The sequence below is a fragment of the Emydura macquarii genome, unplaced genomic scaffold (genome assembly GCF_026122565.2).
Source record: "Emydura macquarii macquarii isolate MOO-44397 ecotype Brisbane River unplaced genomic scaffold, CSIRO-AGI_Emac_v2 contig_1390, whole genome shotgun sequence".
Classification (NCBI taxonomy): domain Eukaryota; kingdom Metazoa; phylum Chordata; order Testudines; family Chelidae; genus Emydura; species Emydura macquarii.
In genome coordinates, this window is record NW_027131527.1 from 2,831,985 (window position 1) to 2,856,651 (window position 24,667).

The 24,667-nt window shown below is 39.6% G+C and overlaps 1 protein-coding gene across 3 annotated transcripts in view; it reads right to left on the bottom strand.

The window, feature by feature from the left end:
- Positions 1–24,667, bottom strand: part of OGDHL (oxoglutarate dehydrogenase L) — a 98,089-nt gene that overhangs the window by 68,415 nt on the left and 5,007 nt on the right. For all 3 annotated transcript variants that reach the window (XM_067552470.1, XM_067552469.1, XM_067552472.1), the window contains exons 2-3: positions 17,805–18,039; positions 5,551–5,742 (exon numbers count right to left, since the gene is read on the bottom strand). In XM_067552470.1, coding sequence (XP_067408571.1) covers positions 5,551–5,742; positions 17,805–18,011 — 399 coding nt within the window. In that variant the 5' untranslated portion in view covers positions 18,012–18,039. The remainder of the gene's footprint in view (positions 1–5,550; positions 5,743–17,804; positions 18,040–24,667) is intronic.

Below are 24,667 nucleotides of genomic sequence, written 5' to 3' on the forward strand. Positions count from 1 at the left end.
CCAGATAATAGAAAAAACCATGTTTTGATTCCAGAATATTAATTATTTCCCAGGATGAATGAAGCCAAAAGGAATACAAATTGACCCCATATGACAGGTTGGACCATTCATGGCTGAAAGCTTCAAGACTGTGTTTAATTTTTAAAATTAAAATTTGACAAGTCACGAAAGTCTGGAAACTGCCATGTGAAAGATCCATCATTTGCAAGCAAACCTGGGATTCTTGCTCATAGGTTCGGCATAAGTCAGGCATATTATAGAGATGATAAACACGATACCAAAGTGCCAGGTTAGAGACCATCTTATTTATGAGACTCAGATCTAGAGCTGTAAAATTTCCCCTTGTCCTGCAAAAGAAGGTCCCACTCTCCAGGGCTAGTTCCATGGAACACCACAGTTCCCATGCATCTACATCTATATTAATATTATTTATTGCAACTGTTTTTATCAATGTTTAACATACACACACGTCCTTGCTGCAAAATAAGTGGGATTTTAAGGTTCCTAAACACTACTCTCTGCATACAAATTCATGGAAATGACATGCAATAGGAGTTGGGGGGAGGGGAGTTGCACAAAAGAATGGTGTGGACTTTCAGCTGAGAGAGTCTGAAACTAGAGCCATTGACAACTGGCAACTGCTAACCACCCTCCTTCCCCCGCCCCAATTTTGGGGAAGAGGTAGTGGTGCTGGGATGCTGTCACTAGGAAAGTGATGCAGGAGTCATTTAATGTATTAAAAGCTTACATAACTTATGCTCATGCAGTCTCCCTGTACTCATTGGACTACATGGGAAGTTCATGAATTTGCTACTGCCTTTGGGCTAACAGAGCCTTTTAGCTCAGGCAGTAGAGGTTCATGCTTTTATGAACAGAGGACCCAGGTTCAATCTCTGCTACTGATGACCCAGCCAGGATGCCATGATACACTAACTTGCTTATTATTCTGGTAGAAAAAAAAGCTTTCAAGACAGGGAATGCATTAAGTGCAGCAGAGCCGCAGTCTTTAAAAGCTTTAAAGTAGAAAACTAAACAAGAAGGTAAAAGTCCATTGTACCGTTTCTAAACAGGGACACTGCTGACTAGGAACTCCTGCTAATAAAACAAGAAAGATATATATTTTTAGATTGTACAAGAAGATTTTTTTTGCTGTGTGTTTTTAATTCTCCCCAGAACCATTTACAAGTAAATTAAGAGAAATCCTCTTGTACATCAGCCAAAATGGTGCAAAAAAGCAAGCGCGCCCTTTTGTGCCCAGTTTTCTTGAGAGTGTCTGGACACAAACTGAAAATTTCAGCTTCTGCTACCCCTCTTCCTGCCCTTTGAGTCTGACTTCCTAAAGCAAGAAGATGCCAGCTTTCAGCAGGATCCATTAGAGGGATATAGCAATTTCCTAGCTCAACAGTGCTTCCTCCCCTTCTTCACCACAGAGTACATCCATCCTCCACTGGGCTAGGATTACATTTCCAAAAAGTCATGCTGGTATCTCACATGGTAAGATAACATTTTTTAAGCCATTCCCAGGTACTGAAAAGTAATATTCTAAAGGCCAAATCCTGATCTAACTGAAGTAGCAAAATTCACTGATTAAGACTAGGATTTCATCTTCAGGACCCAATCCAGCAAACACTTCTGACCAAACCTAGTGCTTACTACTGCGAATAATCTCATCAGAACTCAGCATAGTAAGCAATAGGCCCTGTAGGTAGAGCTTGCAAAATTGAGCCTCTGAACATGTTTCCACTGGATATTACTTTTATTTTCTACCATTTAAAGGTTTTATCCTGATCAACTGCATAAAATTCAGGAAAGAGGGAAGTAATAAAGGCAAAGGGAAACAGCAAATTCTTTATGGATATTAACATTTTAATTATCTTGTTAATTAATATTTGTAACATAACTATTCCAAGACAGCATAACATAAATCATGTTAGGTGTAACAGTAAAAATATCACAAAAAGCCATCTGGCTAAAAACATTTAATTGTTACATGCAGTGACAGTAGATGTCAAAAGAGATTTAAAGTACTTCTGCACCACACTTTGATTATCTTTTGAATAGTATTTGCCAGTCTCGGCAAAACAGTTTCAAGACACGTTATTTTTAGGGACGCATGTGAATCACAAGTCTGATGGTATTCCTGGTTTGCAAGATTAATATTAAAAATAAGAAAAATTATTGATATGGACAAAAAATGGTTAGAGTGCTGTGTGAAGAGCAATAATGCATACAAATTCACAGTGTGTTCTGAAATGAGTTAATACTTTACATACCAGTGCACGGGTGAATGCACAGAAGGCAATTCTTTTCAAAGGTGTTTTAATGTTATCAGATGGAATTTTCCTTTAACAGGGTGACGAGGAAACCTATAACAACTCCAAGCAACCAATTTAAGCTCCATTGCTTCTATGCCTTCAAAATCAGGTGGCTCCCCCAATTGTTCTATTCTACAGACCATTAGGAAGGGCTGCTTCAGCCATTCCACCCAACATAGTTTGAAAACCGCAGTTTGAAATAGTAAGATACAACAGAAGATGACATGGAAGCAGTCTGTTTCTTCTATTTTATTATTCTCTGCATACATCTTTTTTTAAAGTAAAGAACCCAAATGATTTCTTGAGAACACACCGAAGTTCAGCCTGTGTTTAGAATCAGCTCTTACTCACTGCTGTGTCAGTGAGGGCAAAACTCAAACCCAGGGTAACCCGATGCAATTGTTTTCGGGAAATCATGCTGGGAACGGTCTGTACAAAAGCATATTTTAGAGAGTCATTCAAAGTTACAGGGAAAGAAAGAAAAAGTGATGAGGCATTTCCATGAACTACATTAAAATTAACGGTTAATATAGCATTGTAATTTAGTAAATATTAAGTAAGGTTCTATAATTAATCACAATATAAGGCATTTTAATCAATCATTTTAATGGAATTGTGTGTCACCCACAAAGAACTAATACCCTGCACTAATACAGAAGGGCAAAACACAAAAGCCTCAAATATGAGCCCTTCAAATTGCCTGCGGCAGGAACACTTCAATTCAAAACTCAGGATCAAAACCCACTTTATAATTTTGCACTGGATTCCAAAATTTGAACAATCTGATATTTTTCAGTTCACATATGGGTGAAATTCTTGCAATAATATTTCTTGCAAGATTTCAGTCAAAGATGGTAAAAATCTCCTACTTAACTGTTCTTGAGAGATTTCTACTATTTTTGCCCAAAATTTCACGCAAACAATAAGATTTGGGAGTAATTGAAACAGAACATAAATACTAGCTCTAATTCATCTTCACACCTAAACATAATCCCAATCAAGATCTTAAAACAGTTCCCCCTTTCAGCCTCTCACTTGAATTTAGGCATAAATACTCATGACAGAGCAGTTGCACGGAGGAGGGGGGCCAGCGGCTGAGACGAGAAAGAGGATGAAGTTTAATGTGATCACAACAAAGATCCAAAACTTTCTCCTCCTCCCCACATTGGTTTCAGAGTGTGGCAACAACAAAATAAGAACATATTAATACAGAAATCATCCTTGTCAACATCCAGGTATGTTAGTAGTTTGCATAAATTCAAGTACAGACTATCAGAAGCACACGCCTTAGATTTATGCTTTATGGAAAGATAAGGACACTTATATCTGATAATTATATTATGAGAGAAATCATGAAGTTTACCTGGAAACATTTTAGTGGGTTTTTTGGGGGGGAGTGAGGGAGGAGGGAGACGGATTCTTCTTCTTAACCTAAATTACTCTCTGATTTTGTATTAAGTCCTCCTTCACAGAATCCAGAGCTCAATATTAGAAAAAGCAGTGCATTGATTGGACTTACCAATAGAAGGGCCACAAAGCAGTCTACTGCAAAAAAGCACAAAACTGGCAAGTCCAAGAAATCAAAGTTTTATATTGTTCTCCATTATATTTCATAATCTGACAAAGAGGCATTTACAAATTGATAGCATCCCTTCAACACAATTTATAAAAAGGATTAGATACATTTAAAAATCACCTAGATGCCTTAAATAATCCCTTTTTCATTATTTTTTCATGGAGATGTAGATGCTTACAACATGCAAAAACATCTCTAAGTCCATCAATTAAGTCAGAGAATACATAGTCCCAAATAAAGGGAAGTTGTGTTCTCTGGGTTATTTTGCTTCCAATGGCTTGCCTCCCCCCCACACACACTTTTTTTTTTTTAAGCAAAACATCAAAGCAGCCAAATATTCTGTAATTCTTGCTGTTACTTCAACAAAATTATCTTATAGATTTCACACAACAAGTGATGGAACAACAGGCTGGTGTGGAAATGGCCACGTTTTCTGCATAGATTATTTCTTTTAAAGTGACTTCCATCACATGACTATTTACATAGGTCTTTTCACCTATTTATCATACTGCAGTATGCGTTAATTTAAAAAGACTTGGACTGGATCATATTTAGCATCGGGACAAGGATGCTACTATACAACCAAATGACACCATAGCATGAACTGAAAGGGAAATAACCTAAAGAAGTCACAAAACTATTTTCTCCAACTTTTGTGTTCACAGGTGATTAGGATTCACAATTTGCTTGGTCATCCAAAGTCATTTCCATTTCTAGAATTCAGAGCTTCTAGAAAGTAAAACTGACAGATCACAGTGGCTTTCCCTTGTCTGAAAACAGATTTCAACAAAGAAAAGCAGATTGTGGAGGACAAGGAGGAATTTCCTTTCACTGCACATACCTTCATGAAATATTAAGACATTCATTAAACTGCAGATTAGGCTACTGCACAACACGCAACTGTTTTACAATGGATTGTATTATCACTTGTTACCCAGGAAAAAATCAGCTCCAGTGAAACAAATGGATTTGAGAACATTTCTTTATTCTTACTCAGTTCTCCATCTAGATCAACTGAAATGCACAGAAGTGGTCAGCTGGTTTGCTTAATTTAACAGGGCCCAAATACCCTTCTCCTCTTAACACAGTCAAATAGCCAACTGAAGAACAACAGCTCCACATCTGGCCTCCTAACCTGACATAAATGCCACATGATTGGGAATCCATGCCTCCAGTCAGATGAGCAGGTATAACTGAAGATCAGCTGTTTTATGTAGCATGGTTTCCTTGATGAAAAGGCAAAACACTAAAGTGCTACATTTCCACAGTGCTGAGTGAAATAAAAGAACCAAGATTAATTAAATTGTTCCTGCTCTGATATTGACACCCATTGCAGTACTGTCACTTAACTTCTATGGGTCCCAGTCTGGACAGCTGGGATAAACTTATCTGTCTCTTAAAAGTGTTAAGGGGATCAATCATATATTGCAGTATCCTTAGGGACTCCATTATAGACCTGAACCTCCCTGAACCACACATTGTACAAACAGTGCAAAAAGAATGACTGCACCAAAGAGCTTACAGTCAAGACATAAAAAACAACAAATGGAATCAGAAAGACTGGGGAAGCACAAGAAAACAATCAGTTAATATGTGCAAAGTACTTCTAAAAGGAAACTCCCTCCCCTATATAATGCTATGTAGCAATAGTACACTTACTTGATATGCTCTGATCAATGACTGCACAGCCAGGTGGTCCTCAACCAGTTTTTCAGCTTTACCTGGTGTCTTTACCAATCCATGGCTCTGAAACAATAGTGCTCTGCTTTTTGAAAGGTCCTGTAAATGTTTCTGGCAAACTTGTCCAGGAGGACCCCCAGCGCTGGCATTTCGGAAAAATAAATCCCAAGACTGGACAAGGTTGCAGAGAAGAGGGATGAAGAGAAAAAGGGAGGGAAGAAAGAAAATCGCTTTATTAGACCAAATAAAATCCATGATTCAAAAAGTAGTAACTTTGCATGTGACAATGAATATGGCAACATAAGAATGGCAATATTGGGTTAGACCAATGGTCCATCTAACCTAGTATCTTGTCTTTCGACAGTGACCAATGCCAGATGCTTCAGAGGGAATGAAGAGAACAGGGGTAATTATGAAGCAATCCATCCCAGGTCATCCAGTCCCAGCATCTGGCAGTCAAAGGCTTAGGGACACCCAGAACATGGGGTGCATCCCTGACCATCTTGGCTAATAGCCATTGATTGACCCTCCATGAGTTTATTTCATTCTTTTTTTAACCCAATCATAACTTTGGCTTTCACAATATCCCCTGGAAATAAATCCCACAGGTTTGTTGTGTGAAGTACTTCCTTTTGTTTTAACCTGCTGCCTATTAATTTCATTGATTGACCCCCTAGTTCTTGCGTTATGCGAAGAGATAAATAACTTTCTCCACACCATTCATGATTTTAGAGACTTCTATCACATCCCCTCTAAGTTGTCTTTTTCCTAATGTGACAAGTCCCAGTCTTAATCCCTCCTCATGGGGAAGTTGTTCCATACCCTTAATCATTCTTGTTGCCCTTCCCTTTCCATTTCTAATACATCTTTTTTGAGATGGGACGACAAGAACAGCACACAGTATTCCTAGCATGGGTGTACCATGATTTTATACAGTGGCATTATCATATTTACTGTCTTGTTATCTCTCTTTTCCTAATGGTTCCTAACATTATTAGCTTTTGTGACTGCTGCTGCACCTTGAGAGGATGTTTTTCAGAGAACTAGCCACAATGACTCCAAAATCTCTTTCTTGAGTGGTAACTGATACTTTAGATACCATATTTTGTATGTACAGTTGAGATTATGTTTTCCAGTATGCAATACTTTGCTTTTGTCAAACACTGAATTTCATCTGCCATTTAGTTGCCCAGTCACCCAGTTTTGTGAGATCCTTCTGTGACATCTTTGGCTGCCACATGCATTTCAGATAAGATTACATATACATTGCTGTGTATCCCCTTCCTCCCGCTCCGCTCAAGTTCTGTGGCAACTCCATGACACTGGCTAAATGTAAACTATTATTGCTCTTTGATTTCTAAGATCTTGATTTCTGCCATGTTATAGACCTTTCCATTACTTTCTGAAGAATGAAATACAAATGTCATGGTGCTAATCTTAAAAATAAAGATGACCTGTCATGACCTTCCTCAATCAGATGGGCATTTCAAAATGAAAAATAATCGTTTTTTTGGGGGGTGAAGATGCGTTGGCTGCCTATTTTAGCGAAATCTAAAAAGTAGAACATTGCTAAGAGTATAACATTATCCATTCAGTCCATTTACCTATGATGTTAATGCAGGCAAACATTCACAGATATATAACCAGGAAAGTTCTATTATGGCATATATAAGCTCTATATCTGAAAGCCTTGATTAATAAAATAGGTAGATTTCTTTAATTATATTACTGTATAATCCTTCAACTGTTCACTCAAGCAGGTCTTATCAACTACCATTAGAGTTTTGTCTGAATGAGAACAGGATTGGGCTCTTTTCTCAGCATCTCAAGATATTACACAGGCAACTGGACTTCAGAGCTGTGATTTCAGGGTAATCTAAATGGCTGTGGGGCATATTTTATGAGGATACTCGTTTCAAAAGTCAAAATGTCACAAACAAAAGATCCACCTATTTGCATCAATTAGTCCTATTCAAATAATAGAATCATAGGACTGGAAGGGACCTCAAGAGGTCTTCTAGTCCAATCCCTTCCAAATTAATCATAACCATTTGAACTTAATTATAGGGGGAATTGGTTATTATGACTTAACAAGTTTGGAGCTAATCCCTTCTCTGATATTATCTTTATTTCCTCAGGCAAGACATACACACTCCTTGAGGTACAAACACAAATGTTGACTTAAATGTAATAATGCAGTGAATAAGAAACAAAAAACAACAATCGCCTTCTTCTCTTTCCATTACCACCTAAGTTCCTGAGCTGTACCCTTTCGGAGGAAAGAGTATTGCTCTTCTAGTTTAAGCAAGTATGTTGGCACACATCATTAAATGCTTTGATGACGACAGAAGTGGATAGCAGAATAACAGGATAAAATTTGAATATTATGCGAAAAGAAAAGAAAAGAAAAGAAAAGAAAAGAAAAGAAAAGAAAAGAAAAGAAAAGAAAAGAAAAGAAAAGAAAAGAAAAGAAAAAGAATCCTGCATCAAAAGAGCAATCCTGCATCATCAGGGGTCTGCCTAGTAAGTCTGTTTCACCTCTGATTTCCATCACCGGACTGAAAAAAAGTGTTAATACTTCCCCTCTCTCTCCTGAGTTAGCCAGACTCGGGAAATTCTATGGCAAGATTTTTGTTTTAAAAGTCTAAAACAAAAATGAATTTAATTAAACAAAAATGCCTGATCTAGTGTCCTGGATATTAGAGCCTGATTATTTAAAAAATAAAATCCATCATCAGAAAAACCACCCTGCTGCACTGAAGCCTTACAGCAAAGTATCACATCAGCCATCACATTTAAACCCTTTGCCAAATACAGAACTACCACACAACTTGTCCTCATTGTTGAAATAGGAAGATGATGCAACTACATTACTGGAAACCAAAATAGTCAATTGTGATTGTTTTCAAATAGATGGTATTTTTAGAAAGTAAATGCCATGATGTGGAATTTAATTGCAATACAGTCTCACAAGGCCAACTATTAATCTCTATTTAAAGAAAAACCCTGAAAAGTTAGAAAGGCTTCATTTTTCCCTAGTGGAACCAGAGCCCAAACAGATGGGCTACAGAAAGTCAGAACAATATTGACCAAGTGGGAGGCAGAATTCTCTAAACTGTTTTACAGCTAACAGATTTGATTGTCCATGTAACCAATGGTGTAGTAACCAGAGTTAGAAAGTCTGTGCATTGGGCCATGCCAGTCCCAAAAGTGGGCCATGCCGACAGGAGAGAGGACAGGATGCACTGACTAGGCATATCCCAAGCTAGCCTCAGCCCACAATGCTCCAAGAGGCTCCAAATGCAAGTTACAGCTACTCTCTTCTCACAGTGCCTCTGGAGTGGAAGGGAGGCCCTACTGGTGCAAACACACACACAACAGTAACTAAGTTCCGTCCCTATGTATAGCAGCCCAGGCAAGCCCATGTGTCAAAAGGGTTCCATTCCTGGGTCTAACATAGACTTCGGTAACCCAGACAATCCCTCTGTGCCTGAGCATTCCTGTCTGTAAAATGGGGATACTGCACCCCACATCACTGGGGTTTAGTAATATTCAATATTTGTGAAACACTGAAATCCTAGGGCCAGGTGTTATCAATTTAGTGGCTGGAGCCGACACAAAGTGTTATTTGCTGTTTAGACTGGGTGTTTTAAGAGCCTCTGGGCTCTACAGCCTCTAATGTTCTTTGTAAATCAAAGCAACTTGTTAGTGCAACAAACTGTTCTCTTCCCTCCCTCTCTCCCTCATCTACACCCATTAAATTTGATGAAGCAAAACAACACTTCTCTAATTCCTTAGAATGCTTTGTTTCATCTCCAGCCACCCAACATGTTTTAAACGCACCATTTTGGCTAGGCATAAAACAGGATGGATATGTTTTTCCAAAATATGATTTTTTCTTGAAGCTCTTATTTGCCATTCATGCAATTTATAAGCTAGCGGCAACTGCCCACTACTTTTAGAAGCTTATTCATTCACAAGAGGAATTCAGTTTGTAGACTTAACATTAACTTTTCTTGAGTACACAGTTGCACTGTTCCTTCACTCCTTTTTACTCTGCTCTCCCCTTTACTCATCCCATTTCTCTTTCTCAGTCTTTTTACAGATTCATATTTTGTCAACTCACTCAGTAGTTTGGGGGAGTTCATTATTAAAATTTCCTTCCCGAAATGCATAGGATTTAGGGAAACCAGAGAAAATGAGCTCATCTTTCAACCAGATGTCACTGACCATAGGAGTTCTGCCCATCAGGCTACTTGTATCCAGGGGACTACTACCATTACCACACCCGCCACCTGTTTGGCATCTGTCCCTTTAAAAATGGTGCCAGGCAAAGACCGTCACCACTTTTTAATCCAAGATTTACATTTAGTCCATTATGAGTTTTTTCATCTGATGCTCATTGATGCTGCAGGTTATGTAGAAGCTCCTCCTTTATGACACAGCCTCCCATGCAACATCCACCTCATTTGGAGGGGGTCAGATGGGAAGAAACATTTTAGTGGGAATTCAGTTTCCAGTCATCTCCCCTTTCCCCCTCCCCAACACACATTTTTCCTGCATAAGAGAATATCTGAACCCAAGCGATGGAAATCCTTTCAATTCTCAAAAACTATTCTGAAGTTACTGAAAAAGGTCCTGTGCCTCCCCATCAGTTAGACATGGGCACAAAGAGGCAGGCTGAAGGTCTGCATTCAACCCTGGAACACTGGGCCTGCACTATCTGTCCTAGGATAAGTATTAGGCAGACCAAAGCTGTATGACTACTCCAGTCAAGTACTGGAGTCACATTTAACTAATAAGCTTAAGTAAGTTATTCTGACTCTAGCATAGGAAATCTGAGAAGGCTGACCGACTTGAATCCCAGCAGTGCATGTCTCTGGAATGATACCACATACATCAGAGTAGAAGGTTGTTTCTATAATCCATGGGTTACTAACAATTTGAAATCTAAACTCCCTACTAAATGATTCCACATCAACAGTCTTAAAGACCTGATCCTGCAAACACTTATGTACATACTTAACTTCACTAAGTCCCATTGATTAGTTAGCAACCAATCCCATTTGATTAATCTCCTCCTAACTAAAATCTACCCAAACTATTTAAAAAACAAAATCCAGACTGATAACTATTTGTTTTTTTTAAACTTTAAAAACAAAGTTAGCAACGTAAGAAAAGCATTATCACATCATTAATTGCTTTAAATCAGACAAGACATCCAATTTGAATTTGTGATGACAATCACTTTAAGAAAGTTTCAGCAGGTACCAAAATTAGATCTTCAGGTTACATAGTTGTTAGATTCTAGATGATTGGAGTGCAGCTTTAATTATAAAAACCCTGGGATTAGCCCGACATCTCACAGGGCAGAGCTGGTCAAGCAACAGCTAAAGGATCAGAGCACACACCAACCAACCACCCCCCGCCCGCCCCCCTTCAAGTTCCAGCTGTGGATCACTCCATGTCACTTTGCTGCTGTGCTTTTTGTTTTCCCTATTCCACAATGCACTGCTCTCAGCTCCCACAATGCTTCAGACTGACTGCTCATCCCAAGTACTGTCAACAGTAATCTGTTCAGTAATCACACTTGTAATAAGAAAGGTTTCCTGGAAGAGTACTTCCATATAGTTACACAGAAAGGAACATTAAAGATTCACACATTTGAGAACATTGAAAGTTAGTCTTTAAGTTTCAGGTAGTGAGAATAAGGTACCTAAATACAGCATTTATTAGGGTCCTTTCAGAATGGTCATTAAAATTAAGAAGTTTCAAACAGCTTATTAGTTCACATTTCTAATTTTCACAACATATTTGACATTTGATATTCATAAATTCAAAGTTACAGTCATGGAGGGGACAAATGTAACTTTTTCTGTCATGTCTCCCAGAAGTTTTACATTTAGATATATAAAAAGAGAGTAAATTATAGGGCAGACCTACAAGCAATGGAATAACATGCCTCGAAACAAATGGCCTTTGAGGCTGTTGGCGAGCAAGTCTATTCAGATATTATAAGTTAACTGTTTTTGCGGTTTATAACCCCAGGCCTTGTTCCTGCTATGCAAATTCAATAAGCCAAAAGACTTCAGATATAGCTTCAGAATGGTTACATCTGAAGATGCAGGTAGATGAGGGACAAAGGGAAGAAGTGGGGGGGGGGGGGTAGTTCACTTTTGCTATTGATGTTCTTGACTGTAGCGATTTGCTGAGCAGGTTTGACATTTCATCAGCAGAGAGGGAAAACATACCATTTAGCTAAAGAAAATTAGTTTTCCCCTAGACACACATCCATCAAGACATTCATAAACTTGTATGGTATCAATCTTGAAAGACATCAGAATGCAGTCTTCTGGAGCTCTTGCGTATCAGTGTCTGTCTCTACCAATAGAGCTTATTATGCAACTGAATGGACTGAGACCCACCTAGTTCCATAGCCTCTCTCAATTGAATGAGTAAAATTCTTTAAGATAAAAGTATCACCACAAATCTGATTTAAGTTATAGCAATAGGAAGAAAAGACTATCAATGGAATGGTCATATTAAACGTAGCTATTAAAAAAAGGAATTAAACCTTTTATTCAGTTTTGTGATGCCCTACATTTGCAGTGAGCTTCACCATACTTTTTCCAAAAGCAGCAAGTCTAGTAAATAAATTTGTGCTCTTACTTTCAAACAAATATAAACACAACTCAAATGAGTCAATGACTGTGTTTTGTTACCACATACTGTAAAGCAGTACATATCTACATACATAAAGAGAGGTTAGTTGCTATTTTATATTCTAGCATCACTCCAGAAAATCTAAAGTAGTTTTATTCTAAAAGTCTTTTTCCACGTTCTGCTAAAAGGTAGGCACAATAAAGCTTTAGAACATGCTAAAAGACAAGTTCAGGGTATCACATTTATATAGCACAGCCTCTCTTTTATAAAGACTGATTTCCAAACATACAATATAAGGAAGCAATTACACACTCACGGTAGACTGGCTGCATACAGGAAAACATGGTAACCATTATGTACTCAATATCAAACCATGGAGTTCTGTAATTAATCTTGTAATAGTAATAACTGAGCCTTGACAAGCCCCCTCCTTATGATATACTGCCCTGACACCATTCTATGAGCAGAAATAATGACACCTTGTTCAGAGCTCATGTCATTTTATGACCATAGTTGTTTTAGATACTAGATACTACTTTCAGGAAGAGAAAGATGAATGCAGAAGAATACAAAAGCAACTCAGAAAAGGATCAACTAGCGGGGAAGGGGGTGAGGTGTGAAATAGTTTCCAAGAGAAATTCCATCCCATCTTCCCCTTCACACCCCCCCTGGAAAGATCTTTATTCTCTCTTCGATCTTGTAAAAAGTTCCTAACAGTCTGCATATTCAAAAGTGAAATGTATAAGTGCCAACACTGATTACGAGAGAGTGTGAAACAAACTGACAACATTACAAAGAGAAGGGTTTTTTTTTTTAAATTACACATATACACACACACACCCTTAAGATTAGCCACACCTTCTACTGTCCTTCTGAGAAAAATAATGCAGAGAGCTGTGATTAATAGGAGTTTCCAGGAAGAAGTGAGTGGAATCGTCTTAAAATCTTTCCACCTCCCAGAATCAAAAAGAGAAAACTACACCTCAGCAGAGGGAGTCAAAACTAAGGAAAATGAATATTTTGGGTACTGTACCAAGGGGTTAGAGATTCACTTGCTTTTATAACAGTCATAAGCCTGATGCAAAACCAGGCCTTTGTAAATTATGCTGGACATAGTAGTATATAGTGCTGCATCATTCAATGTGTGGAGGAGATATTCAAGGTCCTAACTGGTGTAACACAATACTTTATATCAATAAAATATTAACATCTTAAACCTACTACTAGCAAGTCTTTCTTGCTTTAGGAGGAGTTCTTTGACCCCTATTAACAGTCTGATTAATTTGTAAATTCATCTGGATTCACGGAGTGATGAGAAAAAAAAATCTTCTGTGCACTTGTCTCTTTAAAGAGCTAATGACTGAAATCTAGTCAATTTTTAAGAGCATGCTAAATATAATCTTAGATATTATACTTGTTCCAGAACCTCCTTACAACTTTCTGTGGTTTCTCTCCCTTTCCTCTCCCCTGCATCCCTCCCACAAATTAAAGACAGACAAAAGTCTTTCTTCCCCTTGCTGTTGTGTGAAAAAGCCCCAAAAACAATAGGTGGTATTGACTGGGGGAGGAAGGGGAGGGAAGGGAGTGAAATTGGCTATAAGCAAGTTGATGACAAGTGCAGAAAGAAAACACATTGAAAAAAATATTTATTTTTCAACTAGTATCTTTTGTTTACAGAACTCTCACTAGTGCTACTTGTAACACCTAAATAAAAATGTTCAAAAAGAGTAACTTTTTAAGTTGACTGTGTCCCTTTAAGCATTCACAATGGATGGTCTAAATATGCACAACAGGAGTCTTTTAAAGTTCGCTCACACCCAGAATTGAGTTAAAGAGGGAGCAAATTAAAAGCCTCTCAACCCAGGAATACAGCAACCTACGTTTACAAAGGCCGACTTTCCCTTTGGCATGTGCAGAAAGCCAGCTAAAACTTTATCTCAGAGAGTATAATGCAATAGATTAAAAGAGTTACCATGCTCTGATAAGATTTTTTGTATTTAAAAAAAAAAAAAAAAAAGAATCGTATCCAATGTTCACTAGAACTCCTTACAACTATTGGACTTCAAATGCAAGATCAATCAATCAATCTAGTATTCTGGGATTGCCGAACAAGTGGCGGGAAAAGCCCCGACTCTGGAAGCAGAATATAGTTTCCAATCTTCTTTGGGAGAGGAGATAATTTAGCAGGTATCAGAGTTAATGCAAAGGGTAGAAGGAATATGAAGACATTTTTTTAATTTAAGGGGCTGGCCAGGAAATCAACGCTGCAGTCAAAAATGGCCCAAAATTTAGATTTGATTAAAAATTTTTACAAAAATCTAAGACCAATAAAACCATTTACATGACATTTTTTTAAAAATCCAGTAAAATGTTTTGTCTGTTAAACAGTCCAAACAATGCAGCAATGAGTTTGTGTGCCAGAAGCTAAAAGTTACATTCATTAAACAAAAGCAAAACTGCCTAGTGCATTTGTCACTGCCCAGACTGGGAAAACTGCAAAAAGTAAACACACAGCATAACAAGAGAAAAGTAGATTTGTTAAATCTCTTAATTTTAATCATCCAGGTTGTCGACAGTAATTAAATTAGAACACTTGTTTCCTTTTTTAATTATGATTTTAATCTGATCATGTCCCTTTGAACTTCATAAGTGACACAAAACAGATTAAATTATAACATCTGAGGCACTGTTAGGCTGTTTTTACCTACAAGAGACTGAATACCCACATGTTCTTAAAATTGCAAAGCAGTCTTCTAAAGAATCAATTAGATATCAGCTAATTCCAGAAATGAAGTGAAGTCAAGAGATCTGCAGGCAGGCGGTTTTGTCAATGACCAGGATAACAATCTCTGTTTATTTTGATTACTTTAGGGCTTGGACCCCAACTGCTAGGCACTATTTATTTAGGGTTAAGATGCCCATCCAAGATTGTTGGTCAGCATATAAACTTCTCATCCTGCTCAACATTTCTCATTTATTCAATAGCTTAATGATTTCAAATATGTGTACTTACTGTTTAAAAATATCACAAAATAAAAATGTTCAAAAACAGATAAAGTTGTTTGATTTTGTTTTTCCTCTTAAAAAACCACAATGGTTGCAATTACGACTTCGTGATTCTCAAAGTCCAATGGATAGGGCACTGGATGGAGACCCAAGAAACCAGAGTTCTGTTTCTAGCTCTACCAACATGGGCAGTTAATTCCACCTTTCCATGCCTCTATTTTCTCTCCCATCTTTTGTGTCTCTTTTCCACTTACCTAATAAGGTCATGATGACAGGGATTGTCTCTTATGATGCATTTTTACAGGACATAGCACATGGGGCACCAATCTTAACCAGAGTGTCCAAGTGCTAGTATAATACAATAATAAAGAAACCAACACCAAAATTATCACAAAACATGATAGTTTCCTTCCACCCAAGCTGGTAGCTTTGCTGAAGTCACATTCTTCTGACTGTGTTGCCATATACAATTAAAAACAGTCAACATCTCCAAGCACAATAGATCCCCCATTGACCTTTAAAATCCTGTTGAACTCCACAATCAGCAATCAAAAGTGTATTGTAACAGGTGAATCTTATTTCCTTTTTGATTTTATCATCATCATTGTGCAGAATTTAATCTGTGTTGAGGACATAGTCAAATAACAAACACTAGACGGACAAAATTTTTCAACGTTACATGGATTTCCAGCCATGCAAATCCCATCAAAGTCAATGGGACATGCAATGCTAAAATGCTGTGCAACACCTGAAAAAGTGTATTATCGTTATGCAAAGATGTACGACTCCATGACATTATGCAAACAGAGTAAGATGTATTCTGTCCTGATGATCTTAAAGTCTAAAGATATGATCCTGAAACGCTTTAAGAGAATAGTCTTTACCCATGTGAGGATGACTCATGTAAGGAAAGGGTTACATGATCAGACAGAAGAGACAAAGACAGGTTGCTGCAAAATTTACTCCAAGAAATGTACACTCCATCCATTATCATCTTCACTCCCTAACATATATCAAAAAATGGCTCCCAAATTACTACTGGCAAAAAGATATATATCTATATGAAAGGCCACACTATCAATTTACTGTGTTGAATGTTGTGGTACATATTCCTTTTGATTAATTGAACACCAACACACAGAAAACCCCATTTGTCAAATTAAGTTTTGTTTTCAGCCTAATTAAGACAAGAATAAGAAATGAGTAAGTTCCATAGCTGCATTGTGCGTTCAGGCATGGAGAGTAAATACTTTCCCTTCTTTCTTAAAAAAAGATGCTAAGAACCACCACAAGCCCCAGCAATCTAGAGGAGGAAAAATTAATACCCTTTCAGTACCTTAAAAATTGCCAATGTCATTAGTAACTAAAAATTGTCCCCATATCAGAAGCGAATTACGTACGTGAAAAAAGGAGATGGTCTCAGGATTACACACCCACACCTCTATGCAACACTCGCTGGTAACTTTGCTGGCAGTTTCATCATAGGAACCAAAGCCTATGGAAACTGAACTACCTTTCTCACCCCTAAAGATGGGCCCTCCAGCTCAGAAGATAAATAAAATAGAGAAGCTCGCACTGTCTCTGCTACACTTGTTCTGTGAAGAAACAGAAGGCTTCAGTCACCAGTGCTGTCAATGTGTCACCACAACTAAATTCACAGAGAAAAATCAAAAGAACAATCATGTCATTGCTAATTTTGGCCTTCCTTTTAATTACTTGTATGCCTCATTTTACTCATTTCTAGACAAATTATCAGAATTAAACCACCAAGTTCTAAATATCACATTTATAAAAATGTGTCTTGAGCACAGAACACAGCAGCAACGTTTCACCAAACACTTTATAACCAGTTTGCACAATTACTAACAGAGAAAAACAAGAGTAATTTTCTATAATTAAATAAGTTATCATTAAGATTCCAATCCATGAAAAAAATTAATGCATAAAAGCAAAATATTTGTAAGTGAATTAGCATCATTATACAAACAAAAGTGTCTTGAAAATTGACAGAAAACTTAATAGTGTAGGAAAAAAACATTTCATAAACAAGAATACAAAGAATGGGGTAACAATTAAGAAATAGCTATCAGATGTCTGAAGCTTAGAGATGTGTACAGAGTGAAATATTTTCCAAACTGTAAGCAGAAACTTAAATTAGGTAGTTTTCAAAACATTTAAGGTTGGGATTTCCAAAGCCAGCAAGGAGAACTGAGCACTCAACTCTCTCAGGCGGCTATAAAATACTACTCTAGATGTTTATGACTTAAATACAGCAGGGGACACATTGTGACCCTATTAATAATATTAGAAGCTTGAAACTTCTGTAAATCATAACTATTTTCCTCCAATAAACTCATTAAATAATTGTATTGCAACAAAAAACCCTGAAAATTAGATGCCTGCTTTGGTTAACCTTGAACAATCAACAATCTTGAAACAATCAATGTATAAAAGATTAGATTCATATTTTTAATTTAATAAAAGATGTTTTACTGGGAGACCCTACAAAATAAAAGTACAAAAATTGGTTAATAGTATTATTTTCAGTTAACATTTAGACTTACCTTATGCACGCTTTTAGGGTTTTCAAGCCATGTGTAGTACATTTCCTCTACATAATTTGAATTACTTCCACTCAGGAATGGTTCTGTGCCTCCTGATGAAACACATCGTTGGCTCTGTGGAAATACTTTTCTGGCTACATCTTGCTTTACCAAAAATTGAATGCCATGAGGTTTCAATGTAGCTGCAAGAAACCTCAAGTGACTCATATTTGTTCATTAGGTAGAAGATCCAAGTCTATTAAAAAGACAAAATAAACAATCAGCATTATTGTCCAATGCACTATGGATAACTTACCATGGAAAGTATGGCATAAGGCTAGATTTCCTCTTTAACAAAGTTCAAGCCCACTGATCAGTTACGAGGTCTATGCTCTGATATCCCTGCTGTCTACAACTGTGAAGGTGCCCATTACTATTTCCCACAGAATCTAGAACTGTGGACACCATGAGGGCTTCTATGGCTCTAAACAAGAAAGTGCTTGGGCTTTGTACCCCTGTCTCCTGGATGCATGAAGGGCATATGAGACTCACTAGTTCACTCACACCTCATAGTGCTATTGGCAGCTGTTGCTGATGCCACATCATCCTTCAAGGAGAGACATTTAAGAGCAATCCCCCTGGGAGATTTCCTGGAGGGCTTCTTCCCACATCTTGGCCTGAGAGGGGAAGAGGGGGTAGCTGGTCCCAAATTCATAGTTCTGTGTGTGGTGGAGGGGAGGATATGGAACACGGAGAGGGGCTTGAATAAGTGTTCATATCGGCTTTAGTTTTAAATAAGACAAGGTTACTGTAAGGGGTGTCTTGTCTATGCCCACCAGGGTAATTCTTTTAAGCAGTCTGTAATTTTTGTAAATGAGCACTCCTGAATAGTGAAGAAGGTGCACTGCTATTCCCAGTGACCCAAAGAGAATCACACACACCCTTTCTCCTCCCAAAAAAGAGTTGCAACTTCTTTTGAGAAATTCTGGGCATCAGCAACTTCCTGTGACACCAGTGGGAGTTGAAGGTACACAGCCCTCTCTTACAATTAGAGTTCTAAATGTAAATTAGTTTGAAACCTAGACAAGTATTCAACTGCACTGCTAGAGAAATCAAAATTGCCAAAAGAAGAAGATTAGTATTAGGAGAAGATGATAATTTTGTTTTCACTTTAAAACACCCGAAAAACTATAAAAACATAAGGATATGATATAAAGCAAAAATATTAAAAGTTAACCCTGACATTTCATCGCTAACTTGTGCTATTGTCAGGTATTGCAAATGGGATAATCAAAGCACAGTAATCAGCTACATTAATCCATACAAAGACCAGGTCAGAGTACATATGGCCTGCACTTTTTTATTATTTATGACTTCATCTTTTATTATACTGAAACATATTGTTTGCTAGCACCAAGCTTATCAAGAGATCCAAATGGCTCTGTATCAGTGAGCTGTCCTCTTCATTACTTACCACTGCCCCAATATCTGTCTCACGTGCATACTATCAGTAAAGATTTTGTGTTTTCTTTCAGGTCATTAATAAAAATGTTCAATAGCCAAGAACTGACCCAAGGAACACAATTAGAAAAACACACCATCATGGGCGGCTCGTGAACCGCCTGTTTGGGAAGGTTAGTCCTCTCTCCCCCACCCCCCAAAACCCCCGCCCCTTCCACCCCCTCTCCTGCCGCCTGAGCACCAGCCAGACCGGCCAGGTGATCCCCCCAGTGCTGGAGCACCCCAGCGGGGAGCGGCCCAAATGCCCCAGCACTGCCCTACCCCAACCCACCCCAGCCACAGCCCAGCTGGTCCACCCTAGCCCCCGGAGTGCCGCCAGCCCATGCTGCGCCATGCCACAGCACCAGCCTTCCTCTGGGCTAGCCCTGGCCAGTCCACCCAGACCCCCGGAGCACTGCCTGCCCAAGTGCCTCAGCCACCAGAGCGCTGCCGGCCTGACCTAGCAACACCCGCCACCCCCAGCCTAGCTTGTGGCCACAGCTGGCCCACCGACCCACTCCAGCTCCAGGCTGGCCAGTCCACCCCAACCCTCAGAGCGCCACAAGCCCAAGACGCATCACGACCCAACAACCCCAGGCTGGCTGGGGGGTGACCTGGCCCCACTGCTGAAAGAGCTGCCAACCCACCATGGAGAGGCCAGAGCCAGGCCGGCTAAGGCTGCCTACCGCCACCAAGTCCAAGTGAAACAACAGGAGGGGCAGAATGGGGCTAAGCCTTCCCTGGCCTTACATACCGGGCGCCCGTGCACACCATCTTTGATGATGATTAGGGACCTACCGAATTCCCAGTCCATTTTTGCTAATTTAGAGTCATAGCACTTCTAAAATATTGAATTTCATGGTTTCAGATATTTAAATCTTAAATTTCATGGTGGTGTAACAAAGCATGAATATATATTTAAAAACAGCAAAATATAAACATGTGAAGTCCTTAAGTAAATGTTTCTCAAACTGAGGTTCTGACCCAATACCATTCCATGCCACCTTTACTTCTGTGCTGTTGCTGCTGGTGGCACTGCCTTCAGCACTGGGTGCCCGGCTAGCAGCCACTGCTCTCCAGCCATCCAGTGCTGAAGTAAGTGCAGAAGTAAGGGTGGCAATATTGCAACCCTTTACAACAGGCCTGCAATCTCCTTTTGGGTCGGGACAGCCAGTTTGAAAAATTCTGGTCTCCCCCATTAAATGTGTATAGTATAAAGTAAAAGTATTACAAAAGATCAGATTTCACCTGAGGAAATAGATTTCATGGTCCATGATGAATTTTTCATGGCTGTGAATTTGGTAGGGCCCTGATGATGATGATTCCCCATATATAGTTACATTTTGAGAGCTATCAGCCAGTTTTTAATCATTTAAATCATCCTGCTTTTTCTCCAAATACAGAGCAGAAATACATTAAATAGTTTTGCCTTCTACATCATTATAGACAATTCCATTTCTATCTACTAATGAACCAATACTTTGCTAGGATTCCTTTTATTCCTCCTTGTGGTCCTTAACTCTGCTATCCATTAGGATTTTATTTACTCCTTGTTGACCTTAACTCTGCTAGCCATTGATTTCTCCTTGTGTCCTTTCGCTTGCTTTACTGGTTTTCTACAATTCCTAGCTTCTAATTTATATTCAACTTCCCCTTTTTTCCACTGCTGTCACTTCATCCAGAAACAGGTTGATTTATTTTTTTAAAACCAGTCTAGTCTCTCTCTGTTCTGGAGTTTTGAGCATTAAGTAAAATAGCCTTTAAAAGTTCCCAGTTATCACTCATTTCCCTCTTGACAACTACCACCAGAGCAACACCAAAAGAAAGGAAAGACATAACAGTGCACTTCAGTCAGCCCTGCCTCACTGTTGCCTCACTTCATTATCAGGCAAACATATATTTAAAAACAAACACAAAAAAGACATGGAGCATTTTAGTTCAGTGTGCATTCCACACCATCTTTTTCCTTTTATTGTAACAGATCTCACTGTTCTGAGATACTGCCACCTCACACATGGAGGGCAGCAGGCAACTGGGATAGTTGTCTGTCCACAGAAACTGTGTATGTTACACAGTTTCACCATCTCCACATTAAAGAATAAGCCTAAGTGTAAAGAAGTACGTATTTCAGACCGATATGATCACACAGAAGGAAATCCCCATTACCATTCTGGAGGGATACCTTGCATAGGTTGCAGAAGGGATACTCCTGCTGAAAGACTTTCCCAGATTAGGAAGCAGGGGGGAAAAAACCTCAAGATGACATGTTTAGCGAACTAATGAATGCCTCCAAGGGTGCTGACAGAGCTCAGCGCCTGGAGGATGTCCTTGTCTGAAAAACTAGACAGGGATATGCAACACAGAAGATCAGCATAGCAGCAGGAGCGTGATATGCAACAGGATATGTTGCATATTATGAGGGATCAGTCCGACATGCTGAGGCATCTGGTAGAGCTCCAGGAAGAGCAGCGGCAGGACAGACTCCTTCTACAGCCTCTCCAAAACGCTCCACCGCCTACCACTTTGTTATCAGCCCCCACCCCCAAGCGCTCTAGGAGGAGGCTGAGCAGGGTGAAGTATGTGCTACACTCCACACCGGTGGAGGTGAGCAGAAAGACATGATGGCCCCTTTAAAAACTTCAATTGCTTGCACAGTGACACTTTCCAATGTTAACTTATCCTCCTTTCCCCGCATTGAAATGGGTCACAAATACATTTTTGTGGCTTTAAAAAACATCTGTCTTTATTCATTCATAGCTTGGGCAGGGAAAGAAAAGGATGGGGCTGCTGATGTGGTGATGGGTAAGAGAAAGGCAGAGCAGACATACATTACTGCGGTTCATTGAAAAACTGATTTTTCAATGCTTTCCATAGGCGAAACACTCCATCATCGGCTCTGAGCATAGCGCTGGAATCTGGCTGCTCAAAATTTGCAGCCAGCCTATCAGCCTCCACAGCCTAACCCTGGGGGAATTTTTCACCCTTTGTTTCACACAAATTATGGAGCACACGGCATGCAGATGTAACTGATGGGATGTTCTTTTCACTGATGTCAAGCCTAATGAATAGACATCTCCATCTGGCCTTTAAATGCCCAAAGGCACATTCCACCATCATTCTGTACTTGCTGAGCCTGTTATTGAAATGCTCTTTCTCGCTGTCCAGGTGCCTGGTGTAGGGCTTCATTAGCCAACGGAGCAAGGGGTAGGCAGGATCCCCAAGGATCACTATTGGCATTTCAACATCCCCAATATTTATTTTTTGGTCAGGGAAGGAAGTGCCCGCTAGCATCTTATTGAACAGACCAGAGTTCCTAAAGATATGCGTGTCATGCATCTTTCCTGACCACCCCACACTTACGCTGATGAAATGGCCTGCAACACCATTGAGAAATATCCCTTCTGGTTTATGTACTCTGTGCCAAGGTGGTCAGGTGCTAGGATAGGGATATGCGTGCCAACCATTCCCCCCCCCCCCCCCCATAGTTTGGAAACCCTATTTCGGCAAACCCATCCATTATGTCCTGCACATTTCCCAAAGTCACTACCCTGTGTAGCAGAAGTCTATTAATGGCCCTGCACACTTGCATCACAGCAGCTCCACCAGTTGATTTACCAACTTCAAATTGATTCCCAACTGACTGGTAGCAGTCTGGGGCTGCCAACTTCCACAGAGCGATGGCCACTCACTTTTCCAGTTGGTCTCAAGCGAGTACTCACGCGCTTCAGGGCTGGGGACAGCTCCATGGAAAGTTCAAAGAAAGTGGCCTTTCACATACAAAAGTTCTGCAGCCACTGATCATCATCCCACACCTTCATAACGATGTGATCTCACCAGTCTGTGCTTGTTTCCCCGGGACCAGAACCAGCGCTCCATGAACTGAAGATGATGAGTGACAGCCTGCAGCAAACGAGAATTGTTTTGCTCTATGGCTTGTAGCAGGGTGGCCTCTGTAACATCACTATTTTCCATACTGCGGCTCCTGTCTCGCCTTTGAAAATACTGCAGGATAAGCCGTGAGGTATTTGTGACGCTCACAATCACAGTGCAGAGCTGAGCGGGCTCCATACCTCTCCAGCAACAGCATGCGTGCGGCATAGAAAAATGGCACAAAAAAGTGTTTGAAGTTTGTTTGGGACAAGAAGGGAAGGGGAGGAAACATGTTTGGGAGGACAAGCTTCCCAAAAGCCTCTGCAGGCAGTTGCACTGTAGGATAGCTACCCACGGTGCACCGCTTTGAACATCAACCCAAGCGTGGCAAGTGGGGATACAAGAGCCAGACGCAAGGAGCATGGTGTGATCACACTCCTGCGACTTCTACAGTTCGGCGGGTGAAAGTCGATTGAAAGTAAATTGACCTCACTCTGCAGTGTAGACATACCCGCAGGGTATGCCTGCACTGCAGCTAGGAAGCGCGATTCCCAGTGCAGGTAGACAGATTCATGCTGGCTCTGCTCAACATAGCTCATTTTAGTTATCCAAGTCCACGCCCGCCTGGCACCCTGCAACATCCACACTGCTACTTTAGCATGATAACTCGAGCTGAGCTAGTGTATCAGTCCACCCACACTGGGAATCACACCTCTCAACTTCAGTGTAGACATCCCCTTCATGGCCTATCACCTATCATTCACTATCAAGATGTTAACTCAGATATGCCCATAATGCCAACCTCTGCACCAGCTTGTCACATCTTCAAACAAGCACCTTCATGCTTTTTCCCAGGCTATCCCTCACGCTTGGAAAGAGCTCCTCAAAAACATCTGTAAAACTAACACATTATCCTCTTTCATATCCTTCCTTAAAATTCCTTCTCCCTGATGCCTACAAAAAATTTAAGTTATGCCCTGGTGTGTTGAGACTATTAGCTATCAAGCTGACTAAAACTGCCTCAGTTTCCATGTACTCTCAGCAGTCTGTTTCCATCTTGTAATATACTTTGATTATAAAGCTCTTTGGGAAAGGAACTGTCTTTTTGTTCTGTGTTTGTACAGCACCTAGCACAACAGAGTCCTGATCACGATGAGAGCTCCTAGGTGCTACGGTAATACGAATAAATAATAAATATTTTGGAACCAGCTGATAAAGTTATACAAAAATCTAAAGCCATTTGGAATGACATTAGCAGAGTTAAGAGGTCTAAAAATATACTCTAAGTGAATGGCATTAAAAGCAATTATGTGCCTATGCTATGATCCACAGCATAATGTAAAAGTCCTCTATTTCTGATGTCAGTGTTTTATCAAGGAAAGAACTGAGATATCACAATGAGGCATGACTTCACAGCAGGAACAGGCAAGCCAAGAGGGAAGTGGGTAAAAATCTTTGCTTATAAAACAACACTTTGCTTATTGGCAAAATAAATAAAATAAATAAATAAAGCC